Source organism: Theropithecus gelada, chromosome X (genome assembly GCF_003255815.1).
Source record: "Theropithecus gelada isolate Dixy chromosome X, Tgel_1.0, whole genome shotgun sequence".
Lineage (NCBI taxonomy): Eukaryota > Metazoa > Chordata > Mammalia > Primates > Cercopithecidae > Theropithecus > Theropithecus gelada.
This window is the reverse complement of record NC_037689.1, coordinates 88,920,664-88,944,906: the sequence shown is the minus strand read 5'-3', so window position 1 is coordinate 88,944,906 and position 24,243 is coordinate 88,920,664. Positions and strand designations below refer to the sequence as shown.

The 24,243-nt window shown below is 46.1% G+C and overlaps 1 protein-coding gene across 1 annotated transcript in view; it reads left to right on the top strand.

The window, feature by feature from the left end:
- Positions 1-1,781: 1,781 nt before the first annotated feature.
- The window catches only part of MSN (moesin), a 149,565-nt gene continuing 127,103 nt past the window's right edge, over positions 1,782-24,243 (top strand). Inside the window, exon 1 of the mRNA XM_025371813.1 lies at positions 1,782-2,011. Within this exon, the coding sequence (XP_025227598.1) occupies positions 1,997-2,011 (15 nt within the window). The 5' untranslated portion in view covers positions 1,782-1,996. The remainder of the gene's footprint in view (positions 2,012-24,243) is intronic.

The following is a 24,243-nucleotide window of genomic DNA, read 5'->3' as shown; positions in this document are numbered from 1 at the left end:
AGAGCAGTGTCCCGAAGAAAAGCACCATGCATGAAAGAGACTGGCAGGTTTAGGGAAGCAAGAAGCAAATGCACTGGAGTGGTTGCGGGTAAGCACAGGTGAGGGGAAGGGAAAGGGGGCGGGCAGAGAGAGGGAGCTGCTGCTTCTACCCTCCCCAGTCTGAAAATCTCCAAGTGCCCAAGTTCTTATTTGCCATTTTTTGTTGAGTTAAGAATCCAGTTCTGTAGAGCTGAACTCAGGGGTCCCTGTGCACCTTTGTGTTTGTCACTGTTTGGGTGAAGGAGAAAGGACAAGATGGAGGAAGGTGAACAAGAAGGCATAATCCATGTTGCTTCCGGGTTCTTCCTCACCAACTTTCCTGCGCGCGGGAAGATGCAGATCAACCGAGCATGCTCCAGGTGATGTCAATCCGAAGAGATCAAAACTTACCCGGCCACGCCTATGGAGACGCCCCTATCACGCCCTTATCCTGCCCACTGCCCTCCCCCTTCCAGTACCAATGCATAAAAGTCTGCCACTGGCAGGAGCCAGCGTGACTTCTTCGGCCCCCGCATTTGTGGACCGGAGAACATCACCCGAGAGTGCCGGCGCGACTTCCCTGGCCCCCCCACACCTGAGGACCAGAGAACCTCGTCCGAGAGTGTATGCATATTTGCAATAAAAGACTGCCACTTTCTTATGTACTTTGGCCTCATGTTTAATTACTTAGCTCTCCTAAATTAAGTTACATTAAATTAAATCAAAACAGTTAGTGCCAAATTAATTTAAATTAAAACAGTCACCATTCCCCTCCGCTTCCATTCTAGCCATGAAGTCCACTGAGGAAACTACCCCCTGCACCAGCCATACAGCAAGTCAGTAATGAAGAGGGAAGAGGAGCCAGGAGCCTGCTAGCATGTCTTGAAACTCTCAATTCAGCTCAGCCCTGGCTCTGAGGGAGGAATGGGCTGAAAAGGAAGAGTTAAGGAGGGTGTTGGATTGTGGTAGGAATTTTTATTCCTCATAGAAATTTCTGGTCTGGTGAAGGGAGAGAGGCATGGAGGCTGGGCCAAGGGGTGGGGGCTACCTTGGAATTTAGATTCATCTGGGTGCTCCATTGGCAAACTCTCATTAGCAAAATAGGAGACTGGCTCAATCCTCAGGGAGGGGTCCTGGAGGCAGGAGTCGGGGAAGGGTGGGAGGAGGGGCTATGGCTTGTCTCAAAGGGTCTGGGGTATCTGCCAGTTCTGGCATAGGCCACAGGCAAGCAGGATTCTCTCTTGTTCCCCTGCCCCTCCCCTTCTCCAATCTCTATCCCCTGCCTTGGCATGAGGGCCTCTAGAGAAAAGAACATAAAAATGAGTGGGCAGAAACAGCTGGATACAGTCAGGAACACAACTGGCCTCCCGGGCTGTCTCCTGGTCCTTGTTTTGCTCCTCCCCCCACGCCCCTTCCTCCTCTGCAGACTTCTGATAGGAGGACTGCAGCAGAGCTGGGGGAAGGGTGGGGAATTAGAGTGGGGCTGGGTGATGGGGTAGAAAGTTGTTCCAAATATTAACTGGTCTCGTGAGATGTCTTCTTGGCTGGAGCCTGACCATCTAACTTACTGTTTTTCCTCCAGCTGCTGCCTCCTCCTTTCCCTCTGCCGCAGGCTGGAATGAAGGGCGGCGGGTGGCGGGGGGAGGAGAAGGAGGAGCAGCAAAGTTGGCTAGGTTCCTGCTGGCTGGGGGCCAGGACTGCCTCCCTAAACAAGCAAGCAGGGGCACATACAGCCCTGGGTTGAGTTGTTGCCCTTAATCATCTGGCCACAGCAGGAACAAGAGGCTCCCGGAAAACCCTGGCTCTTGGCTATCTCTTCCATGAGCACACCCTGGCCCTGGGGCCTGAGATCTCTCCATGCAGAGGCAGCCATGAACTGCGGGGGCAGCAGCAAGGCTGGCCACACCACCCACCCCGCCACCTCCGGCCCCGCCGCTCAACCAGCCATCAGTCCCTTAACTGCCAGTGTTCGTGGACCATGCAAAACAACCAAGTGAGTGAGCAGGGGCTGGCTGGGGGTTGGGAGAGATTCCTGGACTGGGAATACCAGCCTGTGCCCTCTTTTTTTGCCCTCAGGGACAAACATGGGAGGCTTAGGCAAACTCTTCTCAGGGGGTAGGGGACACTTAAATGTTGATCAGTGTAGGTGTTTTGACCCCCACCCCCCAACCATTTGCTTTTCTGTGTTCCTCTTGCCCTCTCTCCCTCTCTCTCTCCTTCCCCAACTCCCCACTCTGTTCTTATTCCTTTCTATTCCCAGGCAAGGAACTCATTAAGCCCAAAGCAATTTTAGGGTGCCCAGTAGAGAGACTCACAGAGGCTGCTAGTGCCGATGCTGCTGGTGCTGCTGCTGAGGAGTGCCCAGGACCGGGCGCCAGGGGAGTTGGAGTCAATAACCATCACTGTCCGATCTGCTGACCCTCAAGCCAGTTTCTCCAGTCAGGCACCTCCTACTCCCTATGGAGGCCTGGGGATCTCTAAGGCCCTCCAGCTTCCCTGTCACTCCCATTTTCACTCCACTCTCTATCCCCTGCACTTAGCCTCACTTGGTGGCTTTTCCATTTACTCCTTTCCCCATCCCACCCCACCCCAGTCCCAAGTTTTCAAAGTGATGACAGAAGATTAAGAGACGCCCCATTCCTATCTTGGCCATTTAGTCTGCAGTTGCTATAACTTCCCCTGCTGTATACCGTGGCACAACTATTCTCTCAGAGCCACCAGGTGCCTCCCAAGAGCCCCTGAAAGACATCTGTTTCCAGGCTAGGCTGGTTTTTCTCCTGGAACTGCTGGGCCCAGGAGAGACTGGCCAGTCACTGTGACCACACTTGAGAGCTTGCTGTCCTCCTGATTCCTGAAGACCCAGGAGGAAAAGGCACTCCAGCTCCCTGCCTGGGATAACCTCCCTATGGTGCCTGGGCTGTCATATCACTTCTGTGGCTCTCAGCCCCCTTTCTGCCCTGGCCAAACATGGGAAGGGAGAGGAAGGCAGGAGGGCCATGTCCTAACCCCTGTCAAATCTCCTTTTGCCAGCAGATCCCAGCCAGCCTAGAAGCAGGCTCACAGTTTTCCATGGAGGACTTGGATAATAAACTGATCCTGGATGTTGGCGGCATATGCCACCTGAGCTACATCAACACCATGAGGGCCTTTCCAGGTACCTGCCTCTACAAGCCAACTGAGCCATCCCCGCCTGGCACCCCAGGTGCTCAGGGCCCACTGGTTCAAGAGCTTTTCTTTTCTTTTCTTTTCTCTTTCTTTCTTTCTGTTTTTCTTTTCTTCTGAAATGGAGTTTCGTTCTTGTTGCCCAGGCTGGAGTGCAATGGCACAATCTCGGCTCACTGCAACCTCTGCCTCCTGGGTTCGAGTGATTTTCCTGCCTCAGCCTCCCAAGTAGCTGGGATTACAGGTGTACACCACTATGCCCGGCTAATTTTTTGTATTTAGTAGAGACGAGGTTTCACCATGTTGGTCAGGCTGGTCTGCAACTTCTGACTACAGGTGTGAGCCACTGTGGCCAGCCAAGAGTTTTTCTTTGACAGCAACCCTGAGCTCTTTGGCTATGTGCTGGGTTACTACCATACTCAGCAGCTGCACTGCCCTGCCAACGTTTGTTGGGATATCCTAGAGGAGGAGTTGGCTTATTGGGGCCTGGCAGAAGCACCCCTGGCACCTTGCTGCTAGCTCACGCTAAGTGGCAAGGAGACCCATACCCAGGACTTTCTGTCCTGGGAGGCCTGTGAGAATGCCTGCATGCATGAACACCTTCTGAACCACATAGAAGGCCAGGGACTGCAAAATACTTAGAAATCCTGGCTCTGGGTGCTTCTTGACCAACCTCAGTCTTCTTTAGGGGCCAGGGTAACTAATTAACAGTGTGTGGCACCATGCTAGACACTCCTACCCCTAAAGGACCCTCCCAAAATGCCACAATGGCTACACACTTGACATAGTGCTTGGGACTCGAATCTATAGACTTCCGGCACAATTTGGGGGCATCCCTCAAAAAGGGAAGCCAAGAAGGGTGGAAGTATAGGTAGAGAGGTGGGGATGCTGGCAAACGGGATTTCTCACAAGCATCTTTTTCTCCAGTGCGTTTCCCTAATCTCCACACTCTTTGCCATGTATGCCCTGGTCATCTTTTTCCAGGAGACAGAGGTCCAGCTGGATTACTTCTCTGTCAACTTTACTACTACGGAACATGGGATGGGGGTAGGGGAAAACCAGCAGCAGCAGTAGCAGCAAAACAACGGTTTTGTTTACCGCCATGCCCCACATCTGCTATACCTGGAGCTGCTCTGTCCCCTTTGGTTTGGAATTGAGCTCTTTGCCTGGACCATTTCTTGCCTTGATAAGGTGCGCTTCTTGTGTAGCCCTCTCAGTCTAGCTGATATCTTCTGTTTGTTCCCTGCATTGGTGGAATTGGTGGTAGGTGACAAGGCTGTACGTCAACTCTATCTTAGCCGAATCCTTGGGGCCATTCATTCTCTCTATGTCCTCAAGCTGGTTCGTCTCCTGGGCTTCTTTGAAAAATCCTTGGCCATGAGAGTCCTTATTCATACCCTCCATTCTTCCTGGAAAGAGGTGGTGCCTTTCTCCTGATTTAGGTTGCTGAAATCTTATTCTTTGGCTTGTTCTTCCTCTGTGGGGAGCTCTTAGGCATGTCCATCTCAGGTCAAAGTGAGCCCCACTTGGGAGACATCTTTACATGTCTCTGGTGGACTGTCATAACTCTCACTACTGTCGGCTATGGAGATGTCTATCCCCTCTCTGCTTCGGGCCAACCCACTGCTGCTCTCACAGCCACTGCAGGCATGTACACTGGTATCTTGCTGGTTCCTGTGCTCCTGATCCGCTTCCAGCGCTATTATGCTGTAGCCCTGGCTCGCCAGAAACTAAGGCCCAGTGGGACCCTGCAAATAGGCCCATTGATCAAGAGGGATGGACCCCACCTTCCCTTCTTTCCTTTTGCCAGTTTCTGGTTACAGAAAAGAAAAAGCCCCAGATCATGGCAATTCCTGCTAGTCAGGATCAGCTAACCATTACCTGCAGGTCATACTTTTCCCTGTTATCAAGGGGACACCCTGAAGGAAGGGACCTGGGGCAAGGCTAGCTAGGCTTCAGCTTTCCCTTGCCCTACCCTAGGCCTTTTTCTTAACCCTGGAGTGACCAGAAAGGATAGAAAGTAGTTCTTCCGGGATTAGTGCTATATCTCCCTCTCAACCAGTTCTCCTCTTCCATTCCCTCATCCCTGCCCCTGCCATCTAGACTAGGGTCCAGATGAGAGACTTCTGAGTGATGGTAGCCATAGGATATCAACATCGATTGCCTATGAGTATTAATGGTGATTGCCTGTGGGTATTGATAGTAATTATCTGTGAGTACCTGACAACAACTGGTTATGGGTATTGATGGTAATTGGTACCTTCAGTGCCCAAACATAGCCAGATTGTAGCATTGCTCCCCCTACTGCTCCTGGGACAAATGCTCCTTAGAGCTATAAGGGGGCCTTTGAAGGTCCCCAGAGACTCCAAGCAGATGCAGGTCAGTCAGGTCTGAACCAAAGCACTCTAACTCCATGATATCCTCTTCATCCTCTTTTTTTTTTTTTTTTTTTTTTTGACGGAGTCTCTCTCTGTTTCCAGGCTGGAGTTCAGTGACGCCATCTTGGCTCACTGCAACCTCCACCTCCTAGGTTCAAGCGATTCTCTTCCCTCAGCCTCCCGAGTAGCTGGGACTACAGGCACGTGCCACTACACCCAGCTAATTTTTGTATTTTTAGTAGAGACATGATTTCACCACCCTGGCCAGGCTGGTCTCAAACTCCTGACCTCGTGATCTGCCCACCTCAGCCTCCCAAAGTGCTGGGATTACAGGTGTGAGCTACTGCGCCTGGTCTCTCTTCATCCCATTTTATCCTTGCCCACTCGTCCTCATCTCTGTGACTTTTTCATAATATTTTAGATACAGTATTAGCCATCATTAATCACAATGTATTAGCCAATATTAGTCACAATACTTCAGCCATGATAACAGTATGTAATCACCTATAGATATGAAATGTTATCATTGCACATCACATGGACAGGAACGAAGAAACTGGGATTTTTGGCAACAATTGGCAAGCAATTTCCTCTTCCAGATTACAAAAACAATTTTGAGGCCGGGTGCAGTGGCTCACACCTGTAATCCCAGCAATTTTGGGAGGCTGAGGTGGGCGGATCACTTGAGCTCAGGAGTTCAAGACCAGCCTGGCCAATATGGTAAAACCTCGTCTCTACTAAAAATACAAAAATTAGCCAGGCATGGTGGTGCACGCCTGTAATCCCAGCTACTCAGGAGACGGAGGCAGGAGAATCGCTTGAACCCAGGAGAAGGAGGTTGCAATGAGCCTAGATCACATTACTGCACTCTAGCCTGGGAGACAGAGAGGGACTCCATCTCAAAACAAGACCAATTTTGATTTTGCTTATTTATTAATTCTTTATTATTTTTTCCAAATACTTTTTAGTACCTACAATGGGTCTACCCCAATCCTCGCTGCTACCTTCCCACCTCTTCTACTTTTTTTTTTTTAACTACCTGCATGTTTTTTCCTCCCTCCTTTTCCTGTGGTGCTTCCCACCATACACATCTTTTGGAAATGGCTTCCAGGAGGAAGAGAAGGGACCCTCTCAGGTCTGACTTCAAATCAAGCCACTGGGTTGTCTGAGGAAGTATCCCAAGCAACTAGTCTGGACTGGGAGGTTGAATTGAGCTCTTGCTGTTGCTGAAGCTGTGAGAATAATTCTGTTTACAAAACTTTTAAATAAAATATCCTTCAAAATATCCTTCAAAGTCTCCGTCCCAGGGTCTGTTTGTGGTTTTTCTGGGAGAGGCTTGTGGGAATCAGCAGTGGTGGGGTGGTGCAATAAACTAATGACAAGACCGTATAGACAAATTATTTTATTTTATTTTATTTTATTATTTTTTTGAGAGGGAGTCTTGCTCTGTCACCCAGGCTGGAGTGCAGTGGCGTGATCTCGGCTCACTGCAACCTCTGCCTCCCAGGTTCAAGCGATTCTCCTGCCTCAGCTTTCTGAGTAGCTGGGATTACAGGCGCATGCCACCACGCCCGGCTAATTTTTGTATTTTTAGTAGAAATGGAGTTTTGCCATGTTGGCCAGTCTGATCTCGAACTCCTGACCTCAGGTGGTCTGCCCATCTTGGCCTCCCAAAGTGCTGGAATTACAGGCATGAGCCACTGCGCCCAGCAGGCAAATTATTTGATAGGGTAAAAAGCAGTTTGTTATCTTCATTGAGTCTGTTCCTCACAGTAAACTATTATGACTCACAGACACCTTGATTGGGAGAGAAAAACTTTTTGTTCGTGTTGGGACCAGGTTGAGGAAGGGAAGGAGACAGGTCTAGGAGTTGCTGGTGGAAACTGCGGGTACTTATCAGAGGTGGGAGGCTGTAGGCAGAGAGGTTTCCATTTAAGGAACACTGAGAGAGGATCAGAATTATGGCAAAACATCAAAGACAGTCTCGATCTTCTCATTGCCTAGAAGTGAAAGATGTTGGAGCAATTTGCTGCTTTCAGAGACCATTCTAGTCCACCACCCTTAATTTTGAGTTGGGAAAAAATTAAGTTTAGAGAAGTGGGGGTATTTTCCCAAGGGCACAAAGGGAAGAGTGGCAGAACTGGGAGTTCTGTCACCTCAGAGCAATACTGTATCAATCTTTATCAACTCATTAGCATCAGAGGTGGGTTGTTAGAATTTCCAAACAAAAGTAGGGAAGACTGCACCCTGTTCTAGACAGCAGCAATGGTGGTAGTGGCATGAGGGGATGGTGGTGGGATGAAGTGGTGGGGGTGGGACTAGGATATAATGGAAAGCCTTGGAAGCTTGAATGAGTAGGCTTGGATGTTAGGGTTGAAAGGACCTTTGGGAATTGGTGGCCCCTACTCGGGTAGGGGCAGAGAAGCATAGAACACCATAGAACATTATAAAAAGAACCAGATAGAATGTCAGGGCTGGGAGAAACCCGGAAGCTCATCAAGTCCAGCTTGCTCCTGTTTCAGGTGGGGAAACTGAGGCCCAGAGAGATGCTGAAACTTGACCTGGTTTCTACAGTGAATTAGGAGAGAAGTAGGGCTGCAACCATCCCTGTCACATAAGAAGAAACATTGACTGCCTTTGTTGTTTCCCTTGCATCTGAGTTAGGTGGTCAGACTTTTTAACCAAGAAAGAGAGATGGGGGAGGGGAGCCCAGTGTTGCATGGCCTGCCTAGTACTGCTTATATAATAAAACATTATAGAATGACAGTAATGAAAGCCTTAGTATGCACCTGTTTCTGTAACATAACCCTATATCTGAACCCATCCTACACCTCCAGCGTGTAATGCCCTGCAATACTGTGTCCAAGAAGCCCCTCAAATTTAGTGATACCTCAACACTGAGCCCACAAATCCTCTAGACAGTAGGGCCTTCCCTGAATACCAAGCACTCCCTGGTCTTTCTCATGATTTAGTCCTTCTCATGATTTAGTCTTTCTCATGATTAGGTTCTCACTCTGACCCTAAGGTCACTCCTTTTTTCTGCCCAGGCATAAATTTTCTCTTCTCTGAGGAGGGAAGGGAGTAGATGGGGATGCTGAAAAGCACTTTCATTTGAGCAGTTCTTGCCATATCTTTGCCCCATATGTGAAAACGTCTCAGCCAAGGAACTAACTTGTTCCCATACCCACTCTCATAGCACAGTCACACTCCACCCCCATTCATCCACACCCCCGACATTCACTTTGCCCATGGCAGAGACCCTACTGGCCATGCTCTCTGCACAGCCCTGGAAAGCCGCCTCTTGTTTCTAGTCACTAGGAGAGAAGGTTCAGTCTCCCAGCACACACTTCTTATCTGGATGTCTCTCATTGTGAGGGACTGGGAGGTCTGTAGGTCAACCGCAGCCTGATTCTGGCCCTATCTAGTGAAGTACTCAGTGATCTCTTGCGCTCCCCTCTGGCCTCAGCTCTTTAGCAGTTGCTACAGCAAGTGGTCTAATTGGGCCTGCACTTCCAGGTCAGACCCATAGAGGGCAACCACTTGCCAGTTTATGAGAAATTACTCTGGGTGTGGCCTCTCCCTTTCTTCACTTCCTTTTCAGTACTTGTAAAATTCTAGAACCATAGGCTGTCAGAATCAGAGGGTGTGTTTAGATAACTTATATTTGAATATCCTCACGATAAAAGTAGAGAAGCAAGCCCAGAGAAGAGATGAGACCAGTCTAAACTCAGGCAGTGATTCACTCTGGCAGTTAGGGCTAGAATCCACGTTTCCTGAATGCCGGTTCAGAACTTTTGAAACACACTGCCAAGCATCTAACCCAAATGCCTCATTTTATAGTTGTGAAAACTGAGGCCCCGGAAAGAAGTTGACTAAGGTTGTACAGTTGTTGTGATGGAGCTAGGACTCAAACCCAGGTCTTCTGAATCCCAGTCCAGATTCAGAAACATAATGTTAGGCATCTAGTTCATCCTGTTAGTTTTTTTTTTTTCTTTACAGATGAAAAGAGTTCAGAGAGGGAGTGTAATTTACCTGAAGCCACAGAGTAAATTAGTGAAAATAAGAACTGGAGCCCAAGGCTGGCTGTAGAACTGGGACTGAATGGAAATTGGAGACTCTCACTTCACTTCTAGTCTCCGAGAAACCTCAATAACTTAGGGATCCCAGTGTCTCAGAATTAAATAACAGGTAGGGATGCAGTCCTTGCTTAAGCTGACTATGAATCCCCAGAAGGCTGGAATCTGGGGTATAGTTTGTATGTGTGTGTGTTGGGAGTGAGGGGATCTGCTCTGGTCCCCTCCAAAAAACTCTTAAGAAAAGGCTCACCTCATTTCTTCTCTTTCAAGGCCTCTGGCTTTGAGAGTGAGAAGATGACTCACTCATTGCCCACAGTTGCCGCTGAGAACATAATTGCTAGCTGGGACATCACCATAGCATCCGGCCATCACAATTGCAAAGTAGTGTCTTGTTTTTGTCAAAGCTCTTTCCTATTTTTTCTTTTTTTTTTCATTTCAGCTTCCTCAAGCTCCAGGGAGCCAGATGAGGCAGATACCATTACCTCTTCTTTTATAAAGAAGAAACTCATTTATGGAGGAGTGGGAGCTGAACCAGTGTTGGACAGACTGAGACTAAATCCCCAGTCCTTTGATTTCCAGCTTTTTGGAGTCTCTGCATAAATACCCAGAGTCCCAGAGGAGGCATCAATGTCCCTCAAATGCCTGATGACAACTCCCTCCCTCATTTATTAATCACTGAGCTGGGGCCAGATACTGTATGGGGCTTTCATTGGAAACAAAGTTGACAGAGACCCTGCCTTTAAGTGTTCGCAATCTGGATATTGATTAGGTCACCACTCTGCCCATTTCAATCCTCAGCTTTCTCTTCTTCTACTAGAAAAATAACCCCAAACAGTGCTTTATTTTATTTCATTTATTTCTTATTTATTTATTTAAGACAGAGTCTCACTCTGTTGCCCAGGCTGCAGTGCAGAACTTGATCACAGCTCAATGAAGCCTCAACCTCCTGGGCTCAAGTGATCCTCTCACTTCAGCCTCTTCTGAGTAACTAGGACCACCATGCTTGCCTTTTTTTTTTTTTTTTTTTTTTTTTTTTGAGACAGCATCCCACTATGTTGCCGAGCCTGGTCTCAAACTCCAGGACTCCAGTGATCCTCCCACCTTGGCCTCCCAAAACACTGGGATTACAGATGTGAGCCACCTGCCCAGCCTTGTTTTATTATTTTTGAGACAGGGTCTGGCCCTATAGCTCAGGCTGGAGTGCAGTGGTGTGATCACAGTTCACTGCAGCCTCAACCTCCTGGGCTCTGGTGATTCTCCCACCTCGCCCTCCCTAGTAGCTGGGACCACAGGCATGCAACACCATGCCCAGCTAATTTTTAAATTTTTTGTAGACTTGGGGTCTTGCTCTGTGGCCTAGGCTGGTCTTAAACTCCTAGGCTCAAGCGATCTTCCTACCTCGGCCTCCTAAAGTGTTGGGATTACAGGTGTGAGCCACCATGCCAAGTCCAATAGTGCTTTTTGGCTGGTGATGTTGAATCAATTTTATAATCTTTTCAGAAGTTGATTAGGAGTCAGAACACTAACATTCTAGTTCCAGTTCTGCTACTTCACTGTGTAATAGTGAGCCAGTCCTTTCCTATGTGTGGGCTTCATTTTTCACATCTGCAAAATGATTTTGTGGGATTGCGTCAGAAGAGAGTAGGAATATGGTTTCTAAGAACTTCTGGCTCAGATCATTTAGGAGATGAAGACCCTTTGTAATCTGTGGGCAGTGTTGTTTCTTTGGGTGAAAGGCTGGAGGGTAGGAGCCAATGGGGCATGTTATGAGACCTTACATTCTGCTGCCTTCCTCCTTAGCTTTGTGAGGTACCCTTCCCAAGGAGCAGGGAACTTGAGCTTTCTGAAAACCTCAGAGGGACCCCATTTCTACCTGTCCTCACCAGCAATACTCAGGAAGCACCAGAACTATTTTGGATTGGAAGTTATTCAGCCAGATTCCGAGGCTGAAGTTCATGAAACAGAGAGAGAATCAGAGAAGGAGAAGAGAGGGGCATAAAGGAAGAGGCAGAGAGACAGATAAAAGGAAGAAAGAGGTTGGAGGTACAGAGGGAAAGACTTAGAGGAAAGAAAGGAGGAGAGAGAAAAATAGAGAGTAGGAATTAGAGACAGAAACAGATAGAGACAGGAAGAAAAAGAAAGAAACAGAGACAGAGAAACAGAAGAGAGAAGGAAACAGAGAAGGGAAGAGGAGAGAGGAGAGAAAAACAGGGGAAAAGAGACAGAAACAGGGAAAGACAGAGAGAGAAAAAATATATGAATGAATATGATAATATGATAGTGGTCATACCTAGTCCCAGGCAGCCGCATAAGAGAAGCTGCATAAAATCATACATCTTGAACAGAATCTAGAAGTGAAAGTGAATCTAGAAGTGAAAAATCGAGGCCAGAGAGCAATTGAGCTTTGTTCATAGTCACACAGCAAGCTGGTGGAAGTGCCAGGACTCAAACCCATGAGGCACTGGCATCAGGGAGTTTTGCCCTCTTCCCCCATCAGTTCTCCTCTGAGGATGAAGACATACAACATACATGCATGCTTACTAAGGCTGACTAGGGTCAGTTTGGTTCTATTACACAGCACTTTTGGGAGATTAGAGGCAGACTTCATGGAGGAGGTGACTTTTGGGTCAGGGCTTGAAGGATGAAAACAAGAGCCAAAATTTTAATTGCGGCCAGGTGTGCTGGCTCACACTGGTAATCCCAGCACTTTGAGAGGCCAAGGAGGGTTGATTACCTGAGGTCAGGAGTTCGAGACCAACCTAGCCAACATGGTGAAATCTGTGTCTACTAAAAATTTAAAAAAAAAAAAAATTAGCTGGGTGTGATAGCACGTGCCTGTAGCCCCAGCTACTGGGAAGGCTGAGGCAGGAGAGTCACTTGAACCTGGGAGACAGAGGTTGCAGTTGCAGTGAGCTGGGATCGCACCATTACACTATAGCCTAGGCAACAAAACTCTGTCTCAAAAAAAAAAAAAAAAAAAAAAAGAATTTCAAAGATGCACTTATTCTTTAAAAAAATTCAAAGTAAGGCTGGGCACAGTGGCTCATGCCTGTAATCCCAGCACTTTGGGAGGCTGAGGGGGGCAGATCACGAGGTCAAGAGATCGAGACCATCCTGGCCAACATGGTGAAACCCCATCTCTACTAAAAATACAAAAACTAGCTGGGCGTAGTGGCGTGTTCCTGTAGTCCCAGCTACTTGGTAGGCTGAGGCAGGAGAATCACTTGAACCCAGAAGGCGGAGGTTGCAGTGAGCCGAGATAGCACCACTGCACTCCAGTGTGGGTGACAGAGTGAGACTCCATCTTTAAAAAAAAAAAAAATCTAAGTAGGTAAGATTTTGATAGGTGCAGAAGCGGGTGGTTCTAGTTCATGGTAATAGCACAGTGGGTAGGAGTGCTTGAGGAGGACATGAATAGGTGGCTGAGCAAGGTGTCATCTGCCTTCTGGAGGGCAGAGGGCATGAAAAAGGGATCCCAGATTTTGGTTACCCCATGAATGACAGGTGTCTGGGTTGGCTTGTGATGACAGTGAGGAGGAAAGGGAGGCTTTTGAGCAGGGATGCTGTAAGAACAAGGTTGAGTTCTAGGAAGATTCCCTCTGCCAGGCAGCCTGATGGAGGATGGATTGGAGAAAAGATACTGACATCAGGGAGCCGTGACAGAAGATTTTTGCTGTAGTTCAGGTGACAGATAAGTAATAAGAATCTGATGTGGCGTGGTGGGAGTGGGTATAGATGCAGTGGTTTTGGGGGTGGCTTTCTAAGGTTCCTTTGGAGAAAACATAGGATCTGAATTAGTACCACTGTTGGGAGAATAAGGAGAGAGATGAGCAGAGGGCCAAAAAGCAGCCATCCAAAACTCCAGACAGGTAGCTGTCTTTTCCTAGCTTATGGTTGGAGTGTGTGTGTGTGTGTGTGTGTGTGTGTGTGCGTGTGTGCGTCTTTTTAAAATTTTCCGTTGGCTGCTCTGAGAGTTTGTGTGTCTCCCAAAGTGCGTGAGCAACCTCCTGCATATGCATGTGTGTATGGATGTACGTCTCCAGGCGTCTAAATGCGTCTGTACCTTGCTCTGTGCTTGTTTCACCTAATCCATGCTGTGGTTAAACTGATTGGCTAAAGGAATGACTTCACATTGCTTCATGCATCTTAAAGTGCAGGAATAAGCATCTTTGCTCCCAAATGTGCTTCTAAATTCTGTTTGCTAAGCTAGGCTGTGGTGGATTTGATTGGCTAAAAGAGCTATTCCGAATTGCCTGTGCTCTGTGGCATAGCTACAGCTTGAAATCCTACTACTGCTGGCTACAGAAATTACCATAATGTGTTTGGCTTGATTTTCCAGACAATAATTTAGAACCTTGCCACCTCTCTCTGCAGATCTACCCAGCTAAATGAGAAGTGGAACTGGGAATCTTTTTTGCAAACAAAACTCTGGCCCATTAAGAACTCTCTGCTGCCTTGTGAAGGGAATAGGGAGGGGAATGCAGCCTTAAAGGACCCCACAACTCTGATTATGGTTTGATTCTGCCCAGAGACATAGATATGGAGTCCACATAGGCTTAAGGTCTCTTATAGAATTTAGACCCTTTCTTTCATTTTCTTTCCGTTCCAGCCTGTGAAATGGTGAGTGTTCTTATCATGCCTTCTTCTCATTCTCAAGAGCTGTCAGCTCTACCGAGAACAGTAGGCTCTCAATAAGTATTTATTGCCTTGAAATTGAATTACAGCTGTCAAAGCCAAAACCCAGAGAGAAAGATAAATTTATTCAAGATCTCACAGAGGAATTTGAACTTGAATCCTGGTTTCTGGATTTCCTGTCAAGAACTCTTGCAACAATGTCATCCTGCCTTGTGATAGCTCAGGTTCAGACCTCTGGCAGTAGAGGGCTTATACGGCTCTGACCATTGTGTGATTGGGTCTAGTCTCTTTACCCCTCCGGGCCTCAGTGCTCTCATCTGCACTGTGTGAAGACTAGGCTACAAGGTATTCAGAGGGCCTTTCTAGTTCTGCTTCTAGGAATCTGTGACCAACACTGAGAACATAAACCTGTAGGCCCTTGGGTGGGGTGAGGCGGGGAGGAAGCAGTTGGGGCCTGCCTCAGAAGCTGTGTGTCACACCTTCCTCCCTCTCCCCTGACTCCAAATCTCCATTAAAAGAAGTAGAATAACTTTTCCGGTTTGGGAAATCATTCTCTGACCCAAAAGCCATTGGGCCTCTGGAAAGTGGGACAGCGTGTCCAGCCCACAGCCTCTAAATGCCTTATAGGGCTAGAAAGGCCAAGGTGGCTGGCTGGGCAGGTGGGAAATGGTTGGCTTGGAGAAGTTCCCCACTTCTGGAGGATCTAACCCTGGTGGGGAAGGGAGGTGACTGCCACTCAGCCCTGGCAGGTTGACAGGCTGGGCTGAACCAGTGTGTTCTGGAAAGGCCAGGAATGATGTCATGGGACGCTTTGGGCTGCAACAACAGGAAACCACTGAGTGTTTACATTGGCTCTCAGAGCTCAGGCAGCCTGTTTTTTCTTCACTTCCTCAGTCTATCTGTTTCCTCTGATTCAAATACTATGAAGAGGGACTCATTGCCCAGGCTAGGGAAAGTGGAAAGGAGGCCCAAGAAGAAAGAGCCTCCTTCCCAGCCCAGAATGTCAGATGCTTGGGAGGGAAGGCCAGCTTTACCCTAGCTGGGCCCCTGCCAATAACAGATCTTAGGGTAGGGAAGCAAGACCGTTAGGGCCTACTCTGAGCATTCTACTGCTCCATAGAAAGCAACTTCAAAATTCTTCCAAAGACCCAAGTTCTAAACTTGGAAGCCATCTTGTATTCTCTTCCAATTTAATCAGTTACCAAATCTTGTTAATTAAATCTAATTGAATCCGTTTTAACCAACAGTGGATTTGTGTGCAAAGTGCTATGTTGTGCTGTCTGTGTGTGTGTGTGTGGGGAGAGAACACAGGTAGTGGGTGAAATACAAAGATAAAAAAGAGTTCTTGCCCTCAGGGAATTAATGATAGAGTGACAGAGAGTAACAGTAGGATGTCCTCCATCTGTTACCATCTCTTCATCCCCAAGGCTGCTGCCCCAGTTCAGGAACACCCATCATTTCCCATTTGCATGCAACAGTCTTTTAATGGGTCTCCCTGTTTCCAGTCTTTCCCCTCCCATGCTTCCTTCATAATTATATTGAAGTGACTCCGATATAATTATGGAGGAAGGCTCTCCAGCTCCACTCTCCAGCTCCACTCTCTCTCATCAAGCCTCCTAGATGGTATGGCAGGGTGGCTTCGCGTTTGGTCTTGGTGTCAGGCAGACCTGGATTTGAGTGGGTACCTTACCATTCACTATTGGCTGTGTGACAGAGGGCAGTGGCTTTGCTTTTCCAAAGCACTATTTCTCTAGTTTTAGCTTCTTTATTGACAAAATGAAGATAAATTCTACCTCACAGGGCTGTTGTGAGAATTAAATGAAATAATGTATGTATGGTGCCCAGTACAGAGTTAACATTTGATAAATGGCAGTTCTAATTACTGTGCCTCAGATGTGTCATGTTCATTTCTATCTCAGCTCCTTTATGCCATCTGAAACAGGCTCCTTTCTCTTAAAGACTACTATAACTGGTAGGGACCTTAGAGACCATATACAGGAGTCTGATCACTCCTACTGAGGCCTGGGAGGGGAAACAACGTGCTCAAGGTTACACAGAAAGTGAATTCCAGGTCAGGTGCAGTGGCTCACACCTGTAATCCTAGCACTTGGGGAGGCCGAGGTGGGTGGATCACCTGACATCAGGAGTTCGAGACCAGCCTGGCCAACATGGTAAAACTTCATCTCTACTAAAAATACAAAAATTATTGGGGCGTGGTGGTGGGTGCCTGTAATCCCAGCTACTCAGGAGGCCGAGGCAGGAGAGCAGCTTGAAGTTGGCAGGTGTAAGTTGCAGCAAGTTGAGATCACGCCACTGCACTTCAACCTAGAGTGACAAGAGCAAAACTCCATCAAAAAAAAAAAAAGAAAAGAAAATGAATTCCAGAACCACAACTAAAACACTTTACAAATGTTAACTCATTTTATCTTTACAGCAGCCCTGTAAGGTCGGTAGTAGGGGTAGTATGTACTATTATTAGGTCCATTTAATAGATCAAAGGACAGGATCAGATAGGTTAGGTAACTTGCCTAAGGTCACACAGCTGGAAATGACAGATCCAGGATATGCATCTAAGTAGTCTGACCTCAAGCAGCTGAGCACTTGAAATGTGATTAGTATGACTAAGCAATTTCATTTCTAATAATAATTTATTTTAATAAATCTAAAGTTAAAATTTAATAGCCACTTGAAGCTAATGGCTACCATGTTGGACAGGATGGTTCTAGGCTTAGTGCTTCTTCAGACTCCAGAAGGATAAGAACCATATCTAATAAACTGTTATGTCATTGCAGTGCCCAGCACTGTGCATGACACATCTACCATTATATTCAAATTCAGCTATGTTAGTAGGCTCTTGTGATCCAGGCAAAAAGGGAGCCTAGAATATGGTAGTCACAGTCAAGAGGGACAGAAGAGGACATATTTGAGAGATCATTATTATCACTATTGTCATCATCACCATTATCATAGTAAAATTAATAGGTAATTAAGTACTTACTTATGTGCCAGGCAACTGTTTTACGTGCTTTACATAGATTAATTCATTTGATTCTTACAACAACTTTATGAGGTAGGCTTAGGTACTATTACCATCATTCCCATTTTGCAGGTAAGGGAATGAGGCACAGAAAGTTGAAGTGACTAGTAAGTTGCAGAGTCAGGATATAAGCCAAGGCAGGCTGGTTTTAGAACCCAATGTCTTAACAACTACTTTATATCATGCACTGGAGCAGAGGACAGATGTCCAGGGAGCAATATGAAAGTTTGGTTCATGGTAGGGTTGTAGTGCACGTGGGATGTCCACAGGGAGATAGCCAGTAGATGGCCATGTGGGTTTCAAGCTCAAAGAAGAGCGCAGGGTTAGAGATCAAATGTTTGAAATCATCAGCCTAAAGATGGCAATTGAAGCCACAGGAATTCATGTCATCCCACCGGGAAAGTGTGCAGTGTTAATAGAGGTTAGGAAACACTATGCATCAACATAAAGGAGGGATTCTCTGATAATGGATTTCAGGTAGAAGGAATAGGCTCCTTTTGAAGGTGGCAGCAGATCTGAAATAAGCATAGGGAGCAAGAAGGGCAGAGAATGGGATTGAACTAAACATCTTTCCCCCAAACCTGCTCTTCTTTAGTGGTCTCTACCTCAGTGAATGGCTCCACCATCAACATAATTGGACAAACCCAGAACCTGGGGATCATCTCTAACTCCTCCATGTCCTTCACCTCTCATATTCAATCTATTATCAAGGTCCATTGGCTCTTTTCAAAATTTATCCTGAACCTAACCTCTTCTGCCCACCTCCACCACCACTACCCTGGTCTAAGCCACCATCACACTTCACCTATATGACTGAAGTGGCCTCCTTCCTGGTCTCCCTGCTTCCATACTTACCTCCCTACAGTCAGTGCTCAACCCAGCATTCAGAGTGATCATGTTAAAAACAAAAGTCGGTTTACGTCATTCCTCTGTTCGCAACTAGCCCATGGCTCCTCCAGCACGCTCAGAACTTACAATCCCCTTAAAAATGCCTCAGCCTCTGTCCTGGGTTCCAGATTAACATTTGACATCTCCATGTGATAAATTGCCATTTGATAATTTGACATCTCCATTTGGTTTGACATCTACACGTGGTATATTACCATTTGGTAAATTCTCCATTTACCACAGGTAAATCAAAGACAGCCAAAACAGAACATTGCCACTCCAAAGCTTGTTCCATCACAATCTTTCCCACCAAAGAAACGGCACCACCATCCACCCAGGTAGCAAGTTAGAAATCTAAGACTTAGATTTGCCTCCTCTTTCTTATTACCCCTAACCATTCAGCTTATCAGCAAGTCCCGCTACACTCAGAATATATCCCTAACACATTCACCTCTCTCCTCATTTACTTCCCAAAAGTCCAGTTCAAGTCCCTGTCGTCTGTCAACTGGATGACTTGCCCTAACCTCCTTACAGGTCTCCTGGCTTCCACCCTTACCCCCTACAACCCCTTCTTTACAATAAATCCAGAAGAATCTTTGTAAAACATAGATCATGCTAACCCCCTGCATGAAACTCTCCAGCGTCTGTCCATCACACGAGGACCAAAAGCCAAATGTTTTGCCATAGCCCACAAGGGCCTACATGATCTAGTCTCTGCAAATTTCTCCAACTCCTTCTCCTACTACTCACTCCTTTTCTCACCACAACTCAGCCACTCTGATCATTTTTCCGGCATTTGAACAGCTCAAACCCATCACCACCTCCTCTCCTTACTTATCACCTGATTCACTCCTTCCTCAGGCATCAACTCAGATACTCACTGGCTCTGAGAGACTCTTTTCCATATCCCAGACTAAGAAATTCCTTCTGTGTGTCACTCTCACAGCATCCTGTCATTCTCCTTCACAGTGTTAAGCCTAGGTTCAATCGTTAATTTAATTAATTGATTAATCAGTTTTTGAGACAGGATCTTGCTCTGTCACCCATGCTGGAGTGCAGCGGCATGACCACAGCTCACTGCAGCCTTGACCTCCCAGGCTCAAGCGATCCTCCCACCTCAGCTTCCCGAGTGACTGGGTCTACAAGTATGCACCGCCATATCGAGTCTTTTTTTGTTTGTTTGTTTGTTTGTTTCTATGTTTTGAGACAGAGTCTTGCTCTGTTCCCCAGACTGAAGTATGGTGGTACAATCTCGACTCACTGCAATCTCCACCTTCCAGGTTCAAGCGATTTTCCTGCCTCAGCCTCCTGAGTAGCTGGGACTACAGGTGTGTGTCATCACGCCCAGCTAATTTTTGTATTTTTAGTAGTTGAGGTTTTGCCATGTTGGCCAGACTAGTTTCAAACTCCTGAATTCAAGCAATTCTCCTGCCTTGGCCTCTCAAAGTGCTAGGATTACAGGTATGAGCCACTGCATCCAGCCTGATTGTCAATTTAATTACTAGATTGTAACCTCCATGAGAATAGGGCCAGTCCATCATAGAATTCTATCCCATATGCCTAACACAGTAGCTGCAATATAGTATTAATTTATTTGTTTATTCATTCATTCAAAAATATTTATCAAACACTCACTATTTGCAAGTTACTATTCTAGGAGCTTGAGGTACAAAGCAGACATAAATGACTTGCCTTCATGGAGCTTACATTCCAGTGGGACACACACTGAGTGGCAAGAATTATATTTGATATTTATTGGATCTGTGATCTTAAGCCTGAGTATAACCGTATTACTTAGTTTATTCATTTATTCAACAAACATCTATTGAATATTTTCAATTGACCAGGTACTTTAGACATCTTTTCATTTAATCTGTGAAACAACCCTGTGAGAGAGATATCACTAGCCCCATTTCTAAGACAGAGAAACTGAGGTCAGAGAGGTTTAGCAACTTGCCTTAGGTTAAGTAGCAAGCAGTCAAGTGCATGTAGTTTGACCACACAGCTTGCCAGCTTACTCATCACACTACAACATACTGCTTTTGACAAGTCAGTTCTGGCCCTAAAAGGATACAAAGGAACTCCTGCAGGGCGCTTGACCCAGAGGGAGATCTTGAGAAAATGAAGCCATGGAGAAAGCTCCCAGCCTACACCAGGCCTGTTATAACCCCGATGTAGTCTCCATTCCTTATGGTGATAGAGTAGACCTCATAACTGGGTTTTCTTTGACAGATTGGGAAAATAGAGACACAGGGTCAGGGAAGGAGTCACCCAAAGGCACATTAGCAGTGAAGAAAGACCCTGGCGCCCTTGTATTCAGGATATCATAGAATAAGGCACTGAGAGTTAACTTTACGAAGGAGACCAGTGGTGGTAGCTACAGAACAAGTACCCAATTGTCAACCTTAAGCCTGGGTTCTTGGGTAAGGTCCTGTTTCCATGCCTTTATGTGAACCCAGGAGGTCTTTGCTATTCCAGATCATTTCTTGCCCTCACTTCCAATTCCTCCCTATTCTGAGCTAAATGTTTGAAAGACAGGAGGCAGGGGACATGGTTCTGGGGCTCAACCTCTCCCACCATAAAGGCAAATATAAGGAAAAGTCACTGGGCCTGGTGACACATGCGTGTAATTGTTGCTACTCAGGAGGTTGAGGCAGGAGGATCACTTGAGCCCAGGAGTTCAAGACTCTGTCTCAATTAAAATTAAAAATAAAAAGATATAAGGAAATGTCTTCAACACTGAAAGGGAGGCAGGGTGCAAGGGCAGGTGGAAAGGGGCATAGCCTTACCAGACTGCCCTTCCCTGAGGTGCAGAGCAAAGCTCTGTCTGTGTAGTCACCTCTGCGAAGTGATTCCAAATGCCACAGTGTGGGGCAGACAAACAAGGAAAGGGGGTGGCAGGGATTCACAATCTTTGGATATGGGCTAGGCAGAGCCTGTCAGTGGGTAGGAGACTGTGTGTGAGTTAAATGAAGACAGTTTTGCATGGAGACAGGGCAGGCCTGGGAGAGGAGGAGAAAGGGAGGAGCATGAGGCAGGGTGAGTGAAGAATCTCTGTACCCAGTTTTGTTGCTGGAACACAGCTGTGACTATGTATTTCTAGGAGATGTGTTCATACCTGAGTGGGTGGGTGGAAGGCAGGGCTTATTTATGCAAGGCCTATGCAGGAATATGTGTATGCAAGGGGTGTGTGTGTGTGTGTGTGTGTGTGTGTATGCGAAGTGTCAGGGGAGGAAAAGTTGTGGGTGTCAGTGTCCTTGTAAAGTCAGTCTGGATGTGCATTTCGTTTTTTGTGTGGAATGCAAGAAACACAAGATATAGGCAGTGTGTATCAGGGAGATTTTATATGTGAGATATGTAAGAGGAAAAAGGGGCTAAGCATGCAGTGTGTGCTGACGGTTATAGGGGAACATTGAGGTGAGGTGTTGGCAGAGTACATGGCATGCTGTCTGTGTGGAGTAAACAAGAGCTTTGGAATGGTCTAAGTGTACCAGGCATTCTCAGTAACCTCAGCCATGTCTCTCTGAACCTCAACTTCTCTGCTGATAAAAAAAGATAAGCTCCACCCACATACAGGGTTGTATAAAAATTCAGTGAGTTAATTCATGAGAATTGTCCTGCTCACAATAGGTGCTCAAGAAATGGTTAATACCATGATTCTGGTTGTGAAGTGAAATTGCCAACACCTGAGACAGAGCTCATTAAATGTTTACCAAACTGAAGAATAAATGACTTGTTGGTTTGGTTTTGCCTGCTCAACACCAAATAGTCAATTGATAACTTAACTGGGGCTTGTATTAGCTCATTATTTTTTATTCATTTGTATTTTATTTTTTATTATATTTATAGATCCAGGGCTCTCATTATGTTGAGAGCCCTGGAGCTATAGATACAAAGTCCCTGAAGGGGTTGGTGGGGAGTAAGGAAGGGAAGAGATGGATTGAAAGCCAATCAGACAGGCCTGGGCAAAAAGCAGGGGAAGATGCCAAGAACTCTCTATGCACTCAAGGAATTGAGTCAAGAATGCAAAGGTATATAGGGTTTCCATGCCTACCCTGGGCTCTGTCATTCCAAGGCAGCTCTTGAGTTTAAGACTCAGGCCTGCCCAGAACAAGGCAAAATTGACCTCCTAAAGAGCAGAGGAAAGGGAGGGGCAGAGACTGCTTGTACGGGAAATGCCCATTGCTGTGAACTTGATCACATATAAAGCACGTAGCTCTACAACCTAGTCTCTAGAGCTTGACCCAAGCCGGGGCTCAGCAAGTGGTCATGGAGAACAGAAGCCACATAGTCCCACAGCCATAGTATTAAGGTTAAAGAGTAGATTTCCTGGCCAGGCGCAGTGGCTCACATCTCTAATCCCGGCACTTTGGGAGGCTGAGGTGGGCAGATCACGAGGTCAGGAGATCAAGACCATCCTGGCTAACATGGTGAAACCCCATCTCTACTAAAAATACAAAAAATTAGCCGGGCGTGGTGGCATGCACCTGTAGTCCCAGCTACTGGGGAGGCTGAGGCAGGAGAATCGCTTGAACCCGGGAGGCAGAGGTTTCAACGAGCTGAGATCGTGCCACTGCACTCCAGCCTGGGTGACAGAGCAAGACTTCGCCTAAAAAAAAAAAAAGTAGATTTCCTGACTCCTTATTTGTGTGTATATTGTCTGTCTCCTCTCACTAGAATGTTCTTCATTACTATTTTTCTGGTACCTAGACCTAGCATGGAGTAGGTACTTCATAAATGGTTACAATAGATTATAGCCATAAGAGTAATATTTATCACAGCCGTTATTACCATTTTTTTCTTTTTGGTATTTTTTTTAACTGTGGCAAAATACATATCACAAAATTTTCCAACTTAACCATTTTCAAGTGTTCAATTCAGTGGCTTTAATTACATTCACAGTGTTGTGCAACCATCACCACTTATCTATTTCTGAAACTTTTTCATCATACCAAACGGAAACTCTGTAACCATTAAGCAATAACTTCCTACTCTCTGCCTCCCTCCTGTCCCTGGTAACCTCTAATCTACTTTCTGTCTCTGTGAATTTGCCTATTTTGAATATTTCATATAAGTGTCTTTATATAATATTTGTCCTTTTGTTTTTGGCTTATTTCATTAACAATGTTTTCAAGGCTCATTCACATTACAGCATATATAAGAACTTCATTCCTTTTAACAACTGAATAATATTCCACTGTATGTATATACCATATTTTATTTATCCATTGATCTGTTGATGGACATATGAGTTGTTTCCACATTTTGGCTATTGTGAATAATGTTGCAGTGAACACTGGCATACAGGTATCTGTTTGAATACCTGTTTTAAATTCTTTTGGGTGTATACCTAGGAGTGGAATTGCTGGGTCATATGGTAATTCTATGTTTAGCTTTTTGAGGAACTGCCAAACTGCTTCGCATAGCATCTGCACCATTTTGCATTCTCATCAACAGTGTATGGAACTTAGACTTTCCCCACAACTTTTCAACATTTACTTTCTATTCTTTTTTAAAGCTTTTAATACTTGTTTATTTTTAACTGTAGCAAAATATACATAACATACCACTGCACTCTCGCCTGGGTGACAGAGTGAGACTCCTCAAAAACAAATACACATAGCATAAAATTTACCATTTTAACAATTCGTAGATTTACAATTCAGTAGTGTTAAGCATATTCACATTGTTGTGTAACCAATCCCCAGAACTCTTTTCATCTTGCAAAATTAAAACTCTATACCCATTCAACAACAACTCCTCATTTTGCCCTTCCACCAGCCCTAGGGAAACCATAATTTTTCTTTCTGTCTCAATGAATTTGACTACTTCAGGTACCTCATACAAGTTACGTCATACAGTTTCTTTCCCTCCCTCCCTCCCTCCCTCCCTCCCTTCCTTTCTTCCTTTCTCTCTCTCACTCTCGCTCTCTCTCACTCTTTCTTTCTTTCTCCTTCCTTTCCTTCCTTTCCTTCTTGTTCTTCCCCTTCCTTCCTTCCTTCCTTCCTTCCTTCCTTCCTTCCTTCCTTCCTTCCTTCCTTCCTTCCTT